Source organism: Engraulis encrasicolus, chromosome 1 (assembly GCF_034702125.1).
Source record: "Engraulis encrasicolus isolate BLACKSEA-1 chromosome 1, IST_EnEncr_1.0, whole genome shotgun sequence".
Classification (NCBI taxonomy): Eukaryota; Metazoa; Chordata; class Actinopteri; order Clupeiformes; family Engraulidae; genus Engraulis; species Engraulis encrasicolus.
Window position 1 is genome coordinate 28339728 of NC_085857.1, and position 19855 is coordinate 28359582.

A 19855-nucleotide genomic window follows, 5' to 3' on the forward strand; every position below is an offset into this window, starting at 1 on the left:
TTTGTTCAGTGTCACAGCAAGTATGGTCACCTGAGTCACCTTTTAAATCAGATTTCTTGAACGAAAGATAGGCTACTTATACTGTATCCATTTACCTCATTTGTGAAGTCAACCAGGTGTCTGGCAAAACTATGTGCAGGTTTCATCACAGACATGAATCCATTCGCCATCTGGTTAAATGATAAGTAAGATATGAGAGTAAGATATAACACACACACGCGTACACATGAACGCACACACGCATGTACTGTATATTTGAGTCCTCATAAATGTTCATACACACACACCCACATGCACATGCACACACACACACACACACACACACACACACACACACACACACACACACACACACACACACACACACACACACACACACACACACACACACACCTGTGTAAGGGTTTCCATATGAGGTGGTGTGTAGTATGTCGTGGGGTTATAGGGTCCCATGCTGTGGCTATAACCGTAGGGGGCAGTGGTATTGGGGTCCATGGTGACTGGAGCACCGGTGGCACTACAAGGAGAAATAGAAATATAAAATAGACATAGAAATAGAAATAGAAATAGAATTAGAATTAGAAATAGAAAGCATTTATCCATTCATTCATTTATTCATTCATTCTTTCATTCATTCATTCATGCATTCATAGATTCACAGATTTTCATTACACTTGTATAGTAAATACAGAGTAAAGAAATGCATTTCAGCATTTAATCAGCAATACACATTGATTGAACAAATAATGTAGTCATAGGACGCCGTTTGGGGCTGCCCCCTTGCATGGGTGAGGCATAAATGCAGTTTCCTTGTATGCAGTGAGCAGCTCTATTAGGGCTTTCAGGTCGACCAGAACGGAGCTGGTGCCTGGTGCCCGCACCAGTTACGTTCCGCACTAAAGTGCTTATCTGCTAACCTCCCGTGTTCTTACCGGGCTCTGAACTTTTTACGCACTTGACTGTGTTACCCGGATGAACCTGCTGACGGCCACGCTGTCGTCACGGTTCGTGGAGATAAACCTTGTATTTTGCGGTTTGCATTGCGGACAAACTTTCCGGTTCGTGAGCGCTAAAATCTGTGGCGTGAACACGATGGCCAGTTCGCGATTAGGTGCGGGAACGGGCACCAGCACGGTTCTCAGTCGGCCTGAATGTGCTATATGTGCTGTGTCACAATGAGCATGGTGGTTTCCCAGGTGAGATTCAAGCTTTAACTAACGAATCCAGTTTGTCTATCACTGTATTGTAGGTACCTTCAAGGGTGGATTACGGCACGGGCCTACCGGGCACAAGCCCAGGGGCCCAAGAGCCAAGGTGGCCCTGGAGCCCAAGCCTCTAGATTTCCATGAATATAGTGTGTTAAATCACACTTTTAACAACTGTACTTTCAATGTTGTTTGGGGGGCAAATCCCAGAAGCCGCAACAATACAGTGTCTGAAACATCTGGCCTAAAACCCTGATATTTTTTGTAAACTAATAATGCTCATGGAAGGGGGGGGGGCTTTCTTCTTGTCTGGCCCAGGGCCCCATTAAGTCATAATCCGTCCCTGGGTACCTTGGGGGATGGGGAGGCCCAGGACGAGGTGGATGAGGAGGTCGAGGCCTGATGGGCTCCAGCAGGTTGTTGAAGACCAGGCTCAGGACTCCGTGGTCCAGCCCGGCCACCCCAGGCTGAAGCAGCAGCTCTGCCCTCTGCTCCGGCGTCAACAGGTGCAACACGTCCAGCTACAGAGAGAAGGGGGATGAGATGAAACATTAAAGAGACTGGGGGTTATAGTGAGATAAGATGGTAAGAATGATAGATATGTGACCATCCATAACACTCAGGTCTAGACATGGGCAACAGGTCAGGTGCAACACGTCCAGCTACAGAGAGAAGGGGGAAGATATGGAATGTTAAACAGACTGGGGGTTAGAGAAGATGGCAAGAATGATAGATACATGACGATCCATAACATTGAAGTTTAGACATGGGCAACAGGTGCAACACGTCCAGCTACAGAGAGAAGGGGGATGAGATGAAACATTAAAGAGACTGGGGGTTATAGTGAGATAAGATGGTAAGAATGATAGATATGTGACCATCCATAACACTCAGGTCTAGACATGGTCAACAGGTGCAACACGTCCAGCTATAGAGAGAGAAGGGGGAAGATATGGAATGTTAAACAGACTGGGGGTTAGAGAAGATGGTAAGAATGGTAGATACATGACTATCCATAACACTCAGGTCCAGACATGGGCAACAGATATGGAATGTTAAACAGACTGGGGGTTAGAGAAGATGGTAAGAATGGTAGATACATGACTATCCATAACACTGAGGTCCAGACATGATCAACAGGTGCAAGACTTACAGCTAGAGAGAAAAGGGAGAAGAGATGAAACATTAAAGAGACTGGGGGTTATAGTTAGATAAGATGGTAAGAATGGTAGATACATGACTATCCGTAACATTGAGGTCCAGACATGGGTGCAACACGTCCAGCTAGAGAGAAAAGGGAGAAGAGATGAAACGTTAAAGAGAATGGAGGTTATAGTGAGATAAGATGGTAAGAATGATAGATATGTGACGATCCATAACACTCAGGTCTAGACATGGAGTGCATCTTAATATGGGACCTTGCCTCCTCCACTTGCCTCCTCCACTCGCTTCTCGTCATGATGACATCACTGACAACAGCATTATATTTCAATATCTTGCAAAAGCTCAATTGTAGAGTCTTTTTCTCGTTTGCAATTGTTATTGTGAATGAAAAGCAGTCCCTCAAAAGTTGTTGTGGCTAGGCTGACAGCTGGTAAACTTTATCGTTTTCTCCACGGAGGAGGGGCCAGGAGGCGGGGCGAGGAGACAAGCACAAGTGGAGGAGGCAAGGTCACATATTAAGACGCACTCATGGGCAACTGGTGCAACACTTACAGCTAGAGAGAAAAGGGAGAAGAGATGAAACGTTAAAGAGACTGGGGGTTATAGTTAGATAAGTCGGTATGGTAGATTACATTACATTACATTAGTATTGCATTAGTATAGATACATGACTATCCATAACGTTGAGGTCCAGGCATGGTCAACAGGTGCAACACGTCGTCCAGCAACGGTGAAGAGATTAAACACACACTGTACGGCCGTTCCAAACAATTAAATTCAATGCCTTACGATTTGAGTAACTTGTTAGAGAGTAATCAAATGTCATTCAGAACAATTGATGCTTTATTTGCTGTCACAGCAGCTACCATCAATGATATGCCAGATAGCCATATTTGAAGTCAAAACTACCCAGGATGCACCAGCTATGTCGAAATGGTAAATTGTACACAGACAGTGTGCTCTTAGAGTGCGTGTCATAAATACTATATTCCCACCCCACTTAGCACCATGTTGGGTGATATAGTCCTTACCCCGCTGAAGACCATGTTAAGTGATGACAGGTCCTTCATGGTGGCCATGACAGAGAAAGAGCCAAAGTTCCTCATCAGCCAGTCCTCACTGCTGTTACTCAAGTGCATGCAGCCTGGGGTAAACACACAGGATGGAAACAGCAAATCCAATCAGTCGATTCATGCTTAAAAAATTAACCTAACTAATTGACTGAATGAACTTAACTAAATTGATTGGTTAAAAGAATAAAAGACTGTTTTGTTGCAAGTGTGTGTACATGTTTCTCTGTTTCTCTGTCCATCTATGTGTGTGCGCATGCATATTTGTGTTTGTATGTGTGTATGCGCGTGCGTGCGTGCATGTGTGCGTGTGTGCGTTCATATCAGCTGTTACATTCCGCACTACAGTGCTTATCTGCTAACCTCCCGTGGTCATACCGGGCTCTGAACTTATTACGCACTTGACTGTGTTACCCGGATGAACCTGCTGACGGCCACGCTGTCGTCACGCTTCGTGGAGAAAAACCTTGTATTTTGCGGTTTGATCATTGCGGACAAACTTTCCGGTTCGTGAGGGCTAAAATCTGTGGCGTGAACACGACGGCCAGTTCGCGATTAGGTGCGGGAACGGGCACCAGCCCGGCCTGAATGTGCTACATGTGCTATGCGTTTCTCTGTTTCTCAGTCCATTTGTGTGTGTGTGCGCATGCATATTTATGTGTGTATGCACATGCGTGCGTGCACGTGTGCGTGTGTGCGTTCTCATACCAGCTGTTCTGTTGTCGGACAGGAAGGGGTACATGAAGAACATGTAGATCCATTTCTGCCGAAAAGTGTCCATGCCAGAGAAGTGATGACTCAGCTCCTCCACCCTGTATAGTAGAAGAAAGCATGATGCAGTCATGATAAATCAACATGGAACTACAACAATACCATGAAAATAAGGCCTGCTAGTCTCTTTGTGCAGATGTGACCGCCGGCAGGCCCATTCATACTTGAAGGAAAGACTCAACTACATCATAACAACACTGGAATGACATTGCAGATAACAGATTAAGACTTAGTCCTTTTTTTGCGATTTTGAGGGCAATAAGGTTATAACATGGACTCTGTGCAAAGGGGTTAAGCTCCTTTAGCACTGCAAGACCACAGAGTGTTGCAATTCAGTGTAGCAAAAGCAAAAGTGCCCTAATGGTAAGGGAGGTGGTTTTAAGATCAGGGGTTTGCATGTTTGAATCCCACCCTTACATCTCCCTACACCTCCATGAAGTGCCCTTGAGCAAAGCGACTTTTGTTGAGGGACATGTGGATGGGGCATGCAGTACAAGTTCATTGTCTAATAAAAACCACCACAAGGTGTCAGTAGACGTCAGTAATAGACCTGTCTGCAGCCTTTGACACAGTCAACCACAAGATCCTCCTGAGGATACTCACAGCCATGGGAATCACAGGCGTTGTCCACTCATGGTTCAACTCCTACCTCTCTGGACGCACCTTCAGTGTGTCATGGCAAGGGAAACTGACTAACCCCTCTTTGCAACTGCACTTGTTGTTCTGTATATCTCCTGTGCACTTTGTATTTGCTTGTGATGTTGGCTTGATTATGTCCTCTTTTGAAAGTCGCTTAGGTTATAATGTAATGTAAGGTGTCAGTAGACGTCAGTAATTGAGCTTTTGCAGCCATAAAAACGGTCAGGGTAAAACCTTGCCAACAAACCATGCGCCAACCACTAACATCAAGTTGGATCAAGTTTGTGGTGGGTCCTTGTAAGGTTTTCAGTGTTTCAGTAACAACACAGTCTATCTATCTCATTAGGTACAATGATGTAAATACAATGGTGTAACAGCTATGTAATGCCATGTGCTAGTCTTGTAATTACACCACAAAAGTACTTTTACTTTTACTTTTGACACCTCTGGAGATGAGGACAGGAATAGTCAATGCCACAACCATTTGAGCCATGACTGGGGCCTGCTTGTGGTCTTAACACCGGTGACTTCACTAATGATCTCATCAACCTGACTGATATGTAGGACTGTGGTAATTATGTAGGATCAGCTGGTTCACTGAATTGGCTGAAGAAAATATGTGGCAGGGTTTTTACCCTTTCTGAACCTGGGATGTCTGTCCTCTGACTGTCTTGAATGAATATGAACTTTGGTGAACCAGTGTTAATTTCGTCAACCATGACTATGACTAAAATATTTCGTCAAAGCCCTTTTTTGATTTTCGTCATTTAGACTAAGACTAAGACTAAATTGGGAAGGCAATGACTAAAATATGACTAAAACTAAAATTGATTTTCGTCATTGTGACTAAGACTAAGACTAAATTTTAAAAAACTGACTAAATTAACACTGGTGTTAAATACAATAGAGAAAAAGAGAAGCAGTGTTTCATTCTGCACAGTGTGATACATGCTAAAAAGAGAAGCAGTGCGCGGAGAAGGTTTATTCTGTCCAGTCAATGATATATGTTAAAAAGAGAAGCAGTGTGTGGAGAAGTTCTATTATGTAGAGTGTTGACTAAAATGACTAAAATGACTAAAAATTGACTAAGACTAAAATTGATTTTCGTCATTTAGACAAAGACTAAGACTAAATTGGGAAGGCAATGACTAAAATATGACTAAGACTAAAATTGATTTTCGTCATTGTGACTAAGACTACGACTAAATCAAAAAAAGCTGACAAAATTAACACTGTGGTGAACTCAGAGATTGTAGTGGGGGTGCAACTCCCAATACGCACCACCAGGGGTCATTAGGAGTTAGTATTTTAGACAGTACAATTTTTTGCAGAGAAACATTCACTGTAAAGCCTGATTCACACGTCATGGGCCAACCAGTCCGACAACACCAGAAATCAGTTTGAGAGTGATGCACCACCTACACAGTGTGGTAGGCTTCGCAGCTGAGGTTCTTGTTTCCGAGGCAACGCAGGAATTGCTGTGAGACGGAGGAGAGGAGGGGCTTCATCTTGACCTCCAGCCACACCTTCAGCACGTCCGCCTCGCTCACCAGGCCCAGCGGTGTCACCTGGATGCCACCGGACAGCTCCAGTGCCGGGCCCTGGCTCAGAGCCGACCTCTGGGGGGGACAGGAAATAGAACCACTATTAGGGTGGGACCAGAGTACCGTAAGTCATTATCAGATTAGAAAGACCATCCCTGTCTCTAAGGGAAAATCAAAGTAAGCCTACTGAGGTTCTTCATCTTACGTGACCCAGTAACATGACAAAATAAAAGTGGTGTAAGCAACAAGTCTTACTTCTATCCTTTTGTCCCCATAGATACAGTGCTGTAAATGATCTTTCCTACCCCAACATAAAATCTACCTCTATACTGTATCAGACATAACATACAGTGGCAAGAAAAAGTACTTTGAAATTACTTTGATATCTACATGAATCGGGCTTAAAAATGTGTTTTGATCTTCATCTCAGTCATAATACATAACACATTAAGCTGTAACTAATTAATACTGCACAGAAAATAAATGACGTGTTTTCTTGAGAATACCAGAAAAGAGAGAGAATACTGAGAACTGAGAATGTGATAAATAGAACTTACGCAGACAGCATTCTAAGAACATTCCATTCTAGAGAATAATAGACCAAAGGTAGCTCTGTAATCTTGAGTGCCATCAATGTCACTGTTAGCGTGCACCAAAACGTCAATAGAAGCTTAACAAGGCATCTGCCATGAAGAAGCACAATCTGATTGACAGTACAGCATGCAGGCAACTAGAGTGGCATCTACAAATCTCAGTTTTTCTGGTTACCCTTTACTTGACGTGTCGCTGCTTAACACATTCATAGCAGCTGTTATACACTTTGCATGAAGGATTCATGACTGTTTCGTAAGACATACCAAACCTTTCAAAGACATCGAAAACAAAAGGACAGCAACTTGTCAAAATCAGTATTCGTTGAGGGTTCAAAACAAAACCTGCAATGCTGCTTTGTTTAACTTTCATTTTGACAAGTTGCTGTCCTTCAGTCCACTAGATTCATGAAGGTTTGGTATGAATGGGTCATGAAACAATCATGAATGCTTCGTGCAGACTTTATAACTGCTGCTATGAATGTGTTATGCAGGAACATGTCACATAAAGTGTTACTGTTTTTCTTTCTCGCTCTCCACTAAAGAGAAGATGTCCAGGGTCGTGTAGGTCTACACCAGTCTCTCTCTCTCTCTCTCTCTCTCTCTCTCTCTCTCTGTCTCTCTGTCTCTCTCTCTCTCTCTTTCTCTCTCTCTCTCTCTCTCTCTCTCTCTCTCTCTCTCTCTCTCTCTCTCTCTCTCTCACCATGAATGAGTAGACGTCCAGGGTGGCGTCCACCAGTCGTACTAGGTTGTGCATGTGCTGGCGGTCGGCGAGGGGCCCGGAGGGAACCCCTGCACACTGCAGGAACTGGGAGGTAGAGTCCGATACCTGAAGAGACAAACAGAGGGTGTTCTATGTTCCAAATAGCCTGTTGAGGAGTAAGGATGTCCCCCTACTTCTTCTAGAATTTTACTGGAAATTTTTACAGCTCCCATAGAAATCTGTGTTTAAAATCCTGCAGAGTGGTTGTGACATCAATGAGAAGACTCGATTGCTTACACACAATTTTCAGAATCAGTTCTCGAATTCTCAAAACTCTAAACACAAATCTCCACACCTCACACACAGCGGGCAAAACTCCTCACTAACTCTGAAAAATGCACGTCTTGTCTCAAAACAATGTACTCTCTTCTAAAAAGGTCATTTTGTTCTCAAATGACACACACAAGCAGTCATTTTAATACACTCTTATGTGAACCATTGAACACTAATATGCACAAGGTAAAACTCTATACTCAACTTGACACACAGTAGAAACTTATTTTCTTCACTGTTCTACTTACTAAAGAGGGTATTTTTCTGTAGTAAAATACTGAAATATTGTTTTTAGACTCGGAGTACACAGATGTGTGGCAAAAAATATATTTTACATATTTTTCTGACATTTAAAAAAATGCACTAATTTATTGTAAAATATTGGGTAACCACATGAAAGTGATCTCTTGTATAACATATGTTGGAGTTCAAAAACTAAACAAATGTGTCTCCTCACTGCATCCACTCATGTTTTCATCAATATCACATGCAATGTGTGTCCTTATGGGGTGATGATTTCAGATTGTAAACCGGTATGAAGAGAGTTTGCCCATGTGATGAGGAAGTGAACATAGTATGGCAGTTGATTTTAGTATTTTGAATGGCAGTGTGTTCAATGCGACAACTAGGGATTTTCTTCATGAAAACTGTGTGTAATCCAGAGAATTGTGTGTAGTGATTTGAAAAGAGTGTGTTTTAAAACCGATATGTGAGTGTAAAGAAGGAATTGTGCTTAGTGTTCAGTGACATTGGTTAGGAGAGTTGGGAAATGGGTGAGATGTTCCGAGAATTGTGTGTGAAGTATCAGAACTTGTGTGGAGGCAATCGAGAGAAACTGTAAATACTACAAGCCCCTAGCATTTCAGTCATGTTATTTGCAATTAGCCTCAAAATGACATTCAATTTTCAATACTAACAAAGCATTCATCACACTCACATCGTAACAGTGCTCTTTGGCTGGGTCGCAGGTATTGCTGTAAAAAGAGAAGAGAAAAAATAATTAAGCAATCTGGTCTCTTTCTCTGGTATTTTCATGCATGTTCAGGGCAGGAGGATTATTTTTGCAGCAATTATGTTTGTTTCTGAAAGGATTATCAAAGTCAAGACAGTTCTAATTTTGTCCACAAACAACAACATATTTCTGAGTGAATTGACTTACTTTTTGGCTTCTACGGAGACAACACCTTGAGAGAGGAAAGACAAAAGGCATCACTATATGTTATGCATGTTCACATGATTAATGGATGGAGACTTGGTTATTTGCCCATTTTCAAATGCAAATTTTTATCCAACAGCTGCATTTTCATGCGTTTCTGTAATAAGACTTAGGGATAACCTCTGCCAATTTCATTGTTGTTGTATTGCTCAGACTACCCTTGACTTGTCAGTACCCGGTGATGCTGCATTTTTTGACTCAGCCCTTTTTGAGATCTGAGCTATTCTAATGGGGGCAGACTTTGTTTACATTAAAAAACTTTCTTAACATAGGCCTACTCCAAATATTATCCCAAGCTATCGCTGTTTCCTAGTTGTCTGCTGATGTTGCATAACCTTTAGGATGTTATTGAGAATAAATCAAGATGTTTTTTTTTTAATGTAAACAAACGCCTGCCCCGATTAGGCTACAATGACCAGGATCTCAGAAAAGGCTGAAGAAAAAACAACATTTCTCAGGTACTGACAAGTCCAGGGTAGTGTGAGCATTACAACTGCATGTTGAAATTGGCAGAAGTTATCATTTAAAGGTAAAGTTAGCCTATGTAATATTAGTCATCCTTTCATAAACATTTACTGAATACACATTAACTAAAATGTAGTGGTCTGACCAAAGTACAGTACATTTTATAATGAGACCAGTGTTGCCAGATTGGGCAGTTTCCCGCCACTGCTTAGGATGGCCATCTGTGGGTAAAAATGGCATTTAGCAGAAAAACCCGCCCAATTTTGACCATAGAGATCAGTGGAATTGGGCGGGATTTAGTGCTTCTAGGCGGGTTTTGAGCATTTTTGGGGCTGGAAATCATCAGCCTCATCTGGCAACCCTGAATGAGACTTGTTTGTAGAGACTGACCTGATTGTGATACCCAATACAGGAGCAGGAAGACGTGCTGGGGTTTCATGAAGGCACTAAAGAGACCCTTCTCATCAGGCCTTACTGGTTATACTGGACAACACACACACACACACACACACACACACACACACACACACACACACACACACACACACACACACACACACACACACACACACACACACACACACACACACACACACACACACACACACACACACACACACACACACACGAACACACACATACGCACATACAAACAAACAAACAGAAATGTACAGGCCTAAATATAACACAACAGACATGTCACAATAGAAACATATCAAAAGCATAAAATATACGTAGAAGAGGGAAGACATTGGCAAGTACAAGTATAAGTATAAGCGGTAGCACACAATGACCAGAGTTGAGTTTATAATTCTCTAATCCAGGGCTATTCAAATGGAGACCCTGGGGCCAGATGCGGCCCTCGGATGGCTAGGTTCTGGCCCCCCACGAGGTCTAAATGAAAACAAATATGTGTGCTATCTGTGTCCGCACATAATTTGCTATCACTAATACTTCAGGTTGGGGATATCTCTCCTATGCAATCACATGAGAGTGAAGTCTTATCTAAAACAGTCTCGTAAGACCATCCTCAGGCTACTAAGAAATAGAGAGGTTAATATTCTGTTTGGAAAGCTATCCGTCTGTTCACACCCTAACCTCTGACACGGTGTTGCCCGCAGTTATGTAGATTCTATGTCCGGCCCCTTTACTGGAAGGAATTTCAAAAGCTGTCCCTCAGTGGCTTTTAATTGAATACCCCTGCTCTAATCTATTGTCATCTGACGCATTTCACTCGGTGCATCTATTAGCTGAACTGAATGACACCATTTTAGCCTGGTAGCCTGGTAGCCTGGGAAATCCCAGGAAATCCCAACACTTTCGGTGTTGCTTCTAGTCAGGCCAAGAGCAATATAAATAATTTCTGATCTCTGGAAAAAAATAGCAACTCCACCCACTTTGTCGGGAATCAATCAACTTGAGCAGCTCCAATGGCCCTGGGTAGAGGCGTGTTCAAGGCAGTGACGTGATTTAAGCAGAGACGTTCTATTATTCTATTAAACTTCGGCACAGCCTTTTCTGGCCTCGACCATTAGCAAACCAAGGGAGGCGGGTCAACCATGTCGTTTGGGAAACCTTAATTGTTATGCTCTAGGTCAGACCCATTGAAGAAATGTGAAAGTCAATGATAATCAGACTAATCCCATGCTGCTTTACACAATAATTATGTATAAACGATGATAATTAACCACTCCCCCCACAAATCCGGCAGGTCAGGAATCAAACCCTTTACCCAGTGATCTTATAGAGAGAGATACTTCATTCTAGTTCTTTTCCGGTATCCATGTGATGTCGGGTGATCGCCCCTTTAGGAGTCTTGAGGTTCAGAATAAATGGAGTCCCCTTAGTGCCGTGGATGGCGGTAGCCATATTTTTGTGCGAACACCTCAAAAAGAGAAGAAGGAGGAGGGGACAACGCCCCCCTTAGGAGACCCAACTTGAGCACACTACACTCTTTTGCATTAGGTGAGTGGGGTTTGACTCCTCTTAATTACGTAATCTACCCTCTCTGCTTTACCCATGACTGCCCTGTTTTGCTGTGGTGTACGGAGGAAGGACACCTGTAGGCAGTGGTGGAGTCTACTTTTTTATGGTGGGTATACTGTATATTTGAGCATTTTTTGAAGTGGGTATACTGTATATATTTGTGCTATTCAAAACAATGGATCAATCAATTTTAAGTGGGTATACTGAAATCCCTGAAATTTAGAAGTGGGTATACTCCGTATACCCGTGTTCTACGTAGACTACACCACTGCCTGTAGGCTACGTCTACACTGTTAGCGTCAGGCTCATAATACGTAATCTTGTTTGCCATGACTTCAATGTTCTCTGCATAGAATTTGAATCTGGCTCCCTGTAGTGTATGAATGGCCTTAACTGTTGTATTATTGCAGCCAACTATCACTCTCAAATAATGAATCAGGATTCAGCCATGGCATTAAACCTGAAATCTAAACAAAGCAACACACCAAATAAAGATTCACCAAATAATGAATCAGGATTCAGCCATGACAATAAACCTGACATCTAAAAAAAGCAACACACCACCTCCGACAAGAAGACACGCCCATCGCGGCACCATGGAATTTAAGGCCTTTGACTTGCTTGGCCAATGTAAAACAACACCACACATTGGTGACGGAGTGATGTGAAATGGAGGATAAAGGTTGAAAACACACACACACTCATACGCCCACACACACACACAGACGCACGCACACACACATGCATGAGCATTGCACACACAAACAGACGCACGCACGCGCGCACACACAAACAGACCCACATGCACACACACACAGAGACGCGTGCGCGCGCACACACACACACACGCACACACACACACCTGCAGATGCATATCAGGAATGTGCATTGATTTTCTCGTTCTCCAAGGTCTGCCATTACATTTATGCATAGTGCACAAGACTGGACTGGTCATCTGGCATACAGGGCATTTCCCTGGTGAGCAGATAGTCCTCAGGGGCCGTTGCGGTTGGGTTTTCTTTGTTACTTTGAGTGTTTTTTTCACATAGAGATCAGAAGAGCGTTTCTCGCAAGCTTCGTTGCAACTAACTTGGTGCAATGCCATTTCATATTGGCAACCTAATAAGTGGCTCAAACTTTCGAGTTCATGGGGTGCTGCTCTCCATTGAGATGGGCCAGCACATTCCTCAATCTTTAACATGCGTGAGCAAGATCTCACTGGTGGGTCGAGAATTGTTCCGTTTATTTGCAATGAAATAAAGTTTATATATTTTGGAGCTCATGCCCAATGTGCGGACCACTCTCTCACACCATCTACACTACTATATAATTGTCTAGCACCTGGTTTGTTGTATTGTCGAACCCCAACCTCCAAACGACATCTTTAACAGTGGCCCTAACCCTAGGGCCATGTAAAGGAGCAGTTCAGCCAATTTCAATATGCTGTTGTTGCTCACACTACCTTTGACTTTTCAGTGGTGACGCTGCACATTTTGGACCTAAATAAAAATGTTTTTTTGAAATATTAACAAATAACTACCCCATTACAATGACCAGGATCTTGGAAAAGGCTGAAGAAGAAAAAAAATCTCAGGTACAAGTCCAGGGTAGTGTGAGCATTACATCTGCATGTTGAAATTGGCTGGAGTTATCCTTTAACATAAACAGTGGGCTGAAGTTATCATATTGTGTACTAGCAAAGGGCTGTGTGAGGGGCTGGTCTATGCCACAGAAAATATCTGGTCTGTTTTTGGGTTTATTCCAGATCTGATATCTGTATGTGTCTGAATGCTGAACACCCACATGACATCACCCTGCCCTGTGCCCTGTGTCTTTTAAGGACACTGCACACCAGTGTTGCCAGATGTACGAGAATTATCGTATTTGTAGCATCATTTTGCCCATTTTGTCCTCTGTACGATAAAAAAAACATGATGTACGATCATCTCAGAGTTGTCATTCAGTTCATTTAGATGCCTTGAAACAATAATTTGGGTCTTGAATGACAATTTCCTCCCAAAAAGCCCCCAAAAACGATAATTTTGGGGTTTTGATACGATAATTCAATATTTTCCCATCTGGCAACACTGCCTCACACTACACAACAGGTTACTTAAGATGACCAAGCCTAGTATGTGTGTGTGTGTGTGTGTGTGTGTGTGTGTGTGTGTGTGTGTGTGTGTGTGTGTGTGTGTGTGTGTGTGTGTGTGTGTGTGTGTGCGTGCGCGCGCGCGTGTGTGTGTGTGGGTGTGTGTGTGTGTGTGTGGGGGGGGGGACTTATTTGCTCACTATCTTAAGTCATTTAGCATGTGAATGTGGGTGTGTTTGTGTGAGAGAGGGAGGGGGGAGAAAGAGGGACAGAGAGAGTGTTTCTTAAACAAAAAAAGGGCTTGGCTAGTCGGAAAAAGCCTTGGTAAGGTCCTTGCTATTTACCCATCACACAAAGCGTGTTTACTTCTCTCGATGCACATGCTTGCCTCATGCCAACCCCTAGTATTTATTTTACAAATGTGCAGCTCCATCTATGTCTCAAGAAACAACTAAAGACTTTCCTCTTTCCAGAGAATCTACTAGACTAATGCTTGAGCTGGCCTTGCCCCAGGGCAGACTCCTGATACGATGTTTAGTTTAGTTTAGTTTGTGTGTGTGTGTTTGTGTGTGTGTGTACTCGTTATTTATATCGTTATTTACTCTTATCGTATATCGTATCGTATATCATTATTTAGGCCTACTCTTTATATATACGTATATATATATTAAAAAAAAAAAAAAAAAAAAAAAAACCTAACCCCTCTTTGCAACTGCACTTGTTGTTCTGTATATCTCCTGTGCACTTGTATTTGCTTGTGATGTTGGCTTGATTATGTCTTCTTTTGAAAGTCGCTTTGGTTATAAAGTGTCTGCCAAATGCAATGTAATGTAATGTAATGTCTCTCCTTTTGTGACATCATGAGGCGTGTCGCCTCTTACTACGGATGGGCATGTCTTTGCTGAAAAAAACTACATCATGACAACATCTTAAGCCGGGCTTGCACTGTACGACTTTTTGCCTGATTTTGCTACGATTTGTCACTTGCACAACTTTTTGGGAGTCGGGCTGATTTCTTGCTCAATGGCAGGTCAATCATAAGTCTCACATCGTGTAGGCCTAGTGTACATGGGGTAATGACAAGCGATTTCACCTCACAATCGTGCAATCGTAGGGGCGAGAAAATCAGAACTGTTTGAAATCCTGGTCGACCCTCGTGAGTAAATCGCACAGTTAAAGCAGTGCTACGACCCGATTTGACACTACACATGCACAAATTGACAGGGCAGCGCAATTCGCTCTGGAGGGCTTCCTCATCTCCACCTCTGGTGCGCATGTTCCCTCCTCGTTTTGGTCTTCTGCAGTTCCTAAACAAGCCTGTCGTGATTCACTGTGTGAGCATTCACCTCGCATCCGACCTTCGGCTCATATAGAGTGAGGACTTGATTCGTGAGATGTGAACTTTTAAATCGTGGAATTCCCTCGTGCAGTGTGAGCAGGAGCTTATTACCCACGGCTGAAAATATCACTCCGTGTATGCCCGCCTTTAAGCACATGCTTGCCTGTATTTAAACTAGGAGTTGATAGTGTTTGCTTTACAAATGTACAGCTTTAACTTTGTTTGTCTTTTTGTGTCCTAATGGGGTGTTTGAGCCGTTCACATATTTGCTATTGGACATGGTCAGTATGGTTACGTAATAATGATGGGAAGGCATTTCTCAAGTGTGCTTCTCCTGAGTTTGAACATCTCTCCCTCTCTCTCTCTCTCTCTCTCTCTTTTTCACAAACACGTTTACAGAGATACAGACACATGTGCCGATGACACAGCACATTCACCTCTCTCCCATTTTCACACCTAACACTACCATGAGAATTTACAGTAATTCCATCCCGTAGGATAAGTGTGTGTGCGTGCATGTGTACGTCCGTGCGTGCTTGGGTGGGTGCGTGTGTGTAAGGGAGAAAGTGTGTGTGAGAGAGGACCCCATTGGACAGGTGTGTGTAGGGGGGGGTGCACGTGTGGGTGTGCACGTGTGTGTGGACAGGTAACTAGGTGTGTGTGTGTGTGTGTGCGTGTGTGTGTGTGTGCGCGCGCGCGTGTGTATGTGTGTACAGTATTCGCAAGGGAGAGAGAGCGTGAGAGAAGAGAGACCCATAGGGACAATATATGTGTGTGTGTGTGTCTGTGTGTGTGTGTGTGTGTGTGTGTGTGTGTGTGTGTGTGTGTGTGTGTGTGTGTGTGTGTGTGTGTGTGTGTGTGTGTGTGTGTGTGTGTGTGTGTGCGAGAGAGAGAGAGAGCGTGAGAGAGAAGGACCCATAGGGAAAGTGTGTGTGTGTGCGTGTGTGTGTGTGGCGTGTCCCTTAAGACAGGTTACCAAGGAGGCTGACTAACAATAACACTACCTGCACACACACACGCACACACGCACACACACACACACACACACACACACACACACACACACACACACACACACACACACACACACACACACACACACACACACACACACACACACACACACACACACACACACAGCTAAATGGGGGAGGGGGAGATACACACAGAGGAAATGGGAGATTATGTTGTAACAGGGTTAGACTCCCATTTCCACTCAGCAATGGCCAACCTGATAATTAACGATTTATGTAACTAATTAATGTAGCTTCAAATGCACACATTGATGAAATCAAGTATCATGATGTTAACATCTGTGTGTACATAGCTACGCATAAACACCAGCTGCCTCAAGATTCCAAGTCAATTGAAATCCTTATTGTAAGTTGTGTGTAGCTTTGAATTGCAGATTTGAGTTCAAACAACACACACAACTCCTGTAGCTTTCACTTTTGTTTTCATACAACTTACAATAAATATTTAAATCAACTTGGAATTCTGAGGCAGCTGGTAAACTTGACATTTCAGTGTATAGGTGAAGAAATTAACTATATAAGTTATCATGACTAATCACTGACATATTTTTTTTAACAGTGATAGACACATGTTACCAATTAACAAACTAAAAACTAACTTATTGTGTATGTGAAGTAAAAGATAACTATATATTTTTTAATAAAGGTGATGACTTGTTGAGTGACTTAGAGAGGAATGTACGAGTAAGGCACCACGTCACCTTCCTATACACTAGACGAGCAGATGAACTTGCCTGACAGTGGCATGCACAGACATTTTGGTGGGCAGGTGCTCAAGGGGGAAGGGGGGTCATGTGGAACTTCCGGCTACCTTACTAGGCTATAGAGGCTATATCATATGCGTCATATCAGAGTACAGTATAATCAGAGATTCTTTAAGTATATAGAGATATGCCAATGTAATAGGTTGCTATGGGCACCTAACATGTCCAGGTTCCGGTCTGCCTAAAGGAGCAGTCCTTAGGTCTGCCTAGGTCTGCCTAAAGGGGGACCCCCCCCCTCCCCCTTGCAATAATAGAACCCGGAAACAATGGTCCAATGGAACCTCTCTCTCTACTCTCTCTGGTATAATTGGCACATGTATTTGATTTTCAAGCTTTTGCAGATGATCGTGTCAAAATGGATCCCAGTGGGCCCTACCGTGGCCTACCGGTACACGGGCATTGGGCCACTATGCCGGCGACTCGGGTTTGATTACTGCCCGGGTCATGTGCCGATCCTTCCCCGACTCTCTCTCTCTCTCCCCACTCATTTCCTGTCCCTCTTTCACTGTCCTATCTGAACAAAGGCTAAAATGTCCAAAAATACATAAACATTTTGACAAAAAATAACTTTCAAAAAGGGCATCTTTTCATCCTTTCATCTTGTCCAGACAGGTGCTTTAGAACCACGTCATTCCTATCTGTGCACCTACCTGACGGGCACTATGAGCACTATTTAAACACAGATAGACCATCCCACTGGTCTGAGCATGTAACCAGGAAAGGACACCCTGACTTAAACCAACAGACTGAGCTCAGATGGTCCGCGAGGGGATTTCTACTTTTCCCAGACAAGCTAGCAGTAGGCTATATTTGTAACATTAGGTATTACAAAGCTAAATGTAGCTGAAGTCATAATGTCACCACAATAAGACAGGCTTGTAACTAAAATAAAATAAAAAGTGATCTACATCAAAATTAGCAGTGTCAAATTAGCACCCATTGACTTTCAATTCAGTTGACAGGCGGTCCCTGAACATTTTGGGGAGCACAAAGTGAACCTTGGTCTGAACATTTTTTGAGAACCACTTTTCAATGACTATTGCATCGTTCCACTGCTGAAATGGCGAGCCTTGTGGGGCTACGAGGTTGGCTACGTGAGTTGAACGCAGCACGTGACCTGCCTTGACATGCAGATGAACCTGCTTGACATATACACCATGAGGACGACACCACTGTCTAAACTATGCAGTCAGCAGTCACACAAGACTAAACATGCAACCAGTAAGGGTAAGGCTGAACTCGGTTGACCCAAAACACAGACTGGCACAAAAGGACTCGTGTAAGAAAAACTAGACATACCTACTAGATAGCCTACAGTTAAACAATATTGTCTTCATTGTTGATTTAATGTAAGGCCTCATATTAAGACACAAACAGCACTGACGGCAGCACTGACAACGATGACCTTAAACTACATATGAACCCAGTAAGGACACCTTGACTTATGACAAACACATATTGCTTTAACCGAATTACTCTTCATTTTCCACTCAATAATCACTGAATCAATCTTGGACCAACAACTAAAGGAGACATTAACCTGTTAAGACATGCGTTATAAATTTGCTGTTACCAGAATGGCAATTCGTAGGCAATTTGTACGACCAAGTCGTAGTGCATTCCTAAAGGTGTTGTGTCCTAGTATTGTAGTACTATGGTAGTTAACTGTTCAATGACCATTACAGCATGTCACTAGAGGTACAGCGCACATAAAGGGGTTAATCTAAACTAGTTTTTAAATGTACCCTCCTGTTGAGATTGACATTTAACAGTAAGTTCTTTGCGTGACCAATAGCTGCGCCTGCTCCTCTTCCTTAACCCCTTAAGACACAGCATTATAAATTAGCTGTTACCAGAAAGGCAATGACCAAATCGTAATGTATAACTAAAGACCCTGTGCACTGCCATAGTAGTGTAGTTCTATAGTAGTTAACTTCCAATGTCTATTACAGCGTGCCACAGGAGGTACTTAAGGGGGTAAAGAACCTGCTTTGACACATACCATCCCATCTTGACACCACCTGTGACATCTATGGAAATCAACCAAGGTCTAGCAAAGATTCCTTCACTATAAACTGAACTTGGAAGTCTACGTGAGTGCACACTCTATATGCTAGGTATTCGGTTTTCACAAGGAAGTGAACTTGGACCCACGTGAAAACTTGTATCGGGGGCATACGCCAGTATATTGACTGGCGAAAGCAAAGATGTAACTGACACAAGCACAAATGGACCACCGATTGTACACAATGAATATTTGTCATAACACTAGACTGTGGAAAAAGTAGAAGATGTAGCTCCGCTTTGAACATTCATTCAGGTCATAAAACGTTTTGACCCAACAGGGTCTTCATCAGGTACTTTGAGATCGGAGCTACAGTGTGTGGACTTCTACTCTTTCCACCATCAGATACGCCTTTGTCCTGCACCTGGCCTCAGAGAGCTGGGATGTGCATACTCTTACTCAATATGAAGATAACACTACTGTACCATAGACAGACACAGGGAGAGGTGGGAGAGGTTATCGTATAACCGTGCGCACTCACATGTCATTTCGGCACCCCTCAGTCAGAGGGCTCTGTTTGACTGACAGATTATGAACCCAACCAATAACACAATAAAACTGTAAGAGCCAACTGTCTGTTGTGGGAGACTCAGAGTAGTCCAAATTTCAAACACAGATATTTTGATCCTCAGGGCTCAGTGTTTATCTCATTGTTTTTTTTTATGTTTTGCACCTTTTAATCGAGAGTTCGGACTATTAATCTGGTTAAATACATGTCAGTATGACCTGCCAGTTGTTTCTGTCATATGTACAGGGTTGACACATCATTAAAAACACACCGGCGCAAGGTTGGCAGTCCATTAAGACAGGCCAAGTAACCGGTCAAACACGCCGGGTTTGGTAGATTATTAGGACATGCAGGCTAAATGTCAAACAAA

The 19855-nt window shown here is 43.0% G+C and overlaps 1 protein-coding gene across 1 annotated transcript in view; it reads right to left on the reverse strand.

The window, feature by feature from the left end:
• LOC134449623 (uncharacterized) overlaps nucleotides 1–19855 on the reverse strand; it is a 93384-nt gene that overhangs the window by 71922 nt on the left and 1607 nt on the right. The window contains exons 2-11 of the mRNA XM_063199656.1: nucleotides 10091–10183; nucleotides 9179–9203; nucleotides 8957–8993; nucleotides 7687–7812; nucleotides 6272–6468; nucleotides 4148–4251; nucleotides 3401–3513; nucleotides 1557–1726; nucleotides 394–517; nucleotides 96–170 (exon numbers count right to left, since the gene is read on the reverse strand). Of these exons, the coding sequence (XP_063055726.1) occupies nucleotides 96–170; nucleotides 394–517; nucleotides 1557–1726; nucleotides 3401–3513; nucleotides 4148–4251; nucleotides 6272–6468; nucleotides 7687–7812; nucleotides 8957–8993; nucleotides 9179–9203; nucleotides 10091–10139 (1020 nt within the window). The 5' untranslated portion in view covers nucleotides 10140–10183. The remainder of the gene's footprint in view (nucleotides 1–95; nucleotides 171–393; nucleotides 518–1556; nucleotides 1727–3400; nucleotides 3514–4147; nucleotides 4252–6271; nucleotides 6469–7686; nucleotides 7813–8956; nucleotides 8994–9178; nucleotides 9204–10090; nucleotides 10184–19855) is intronic.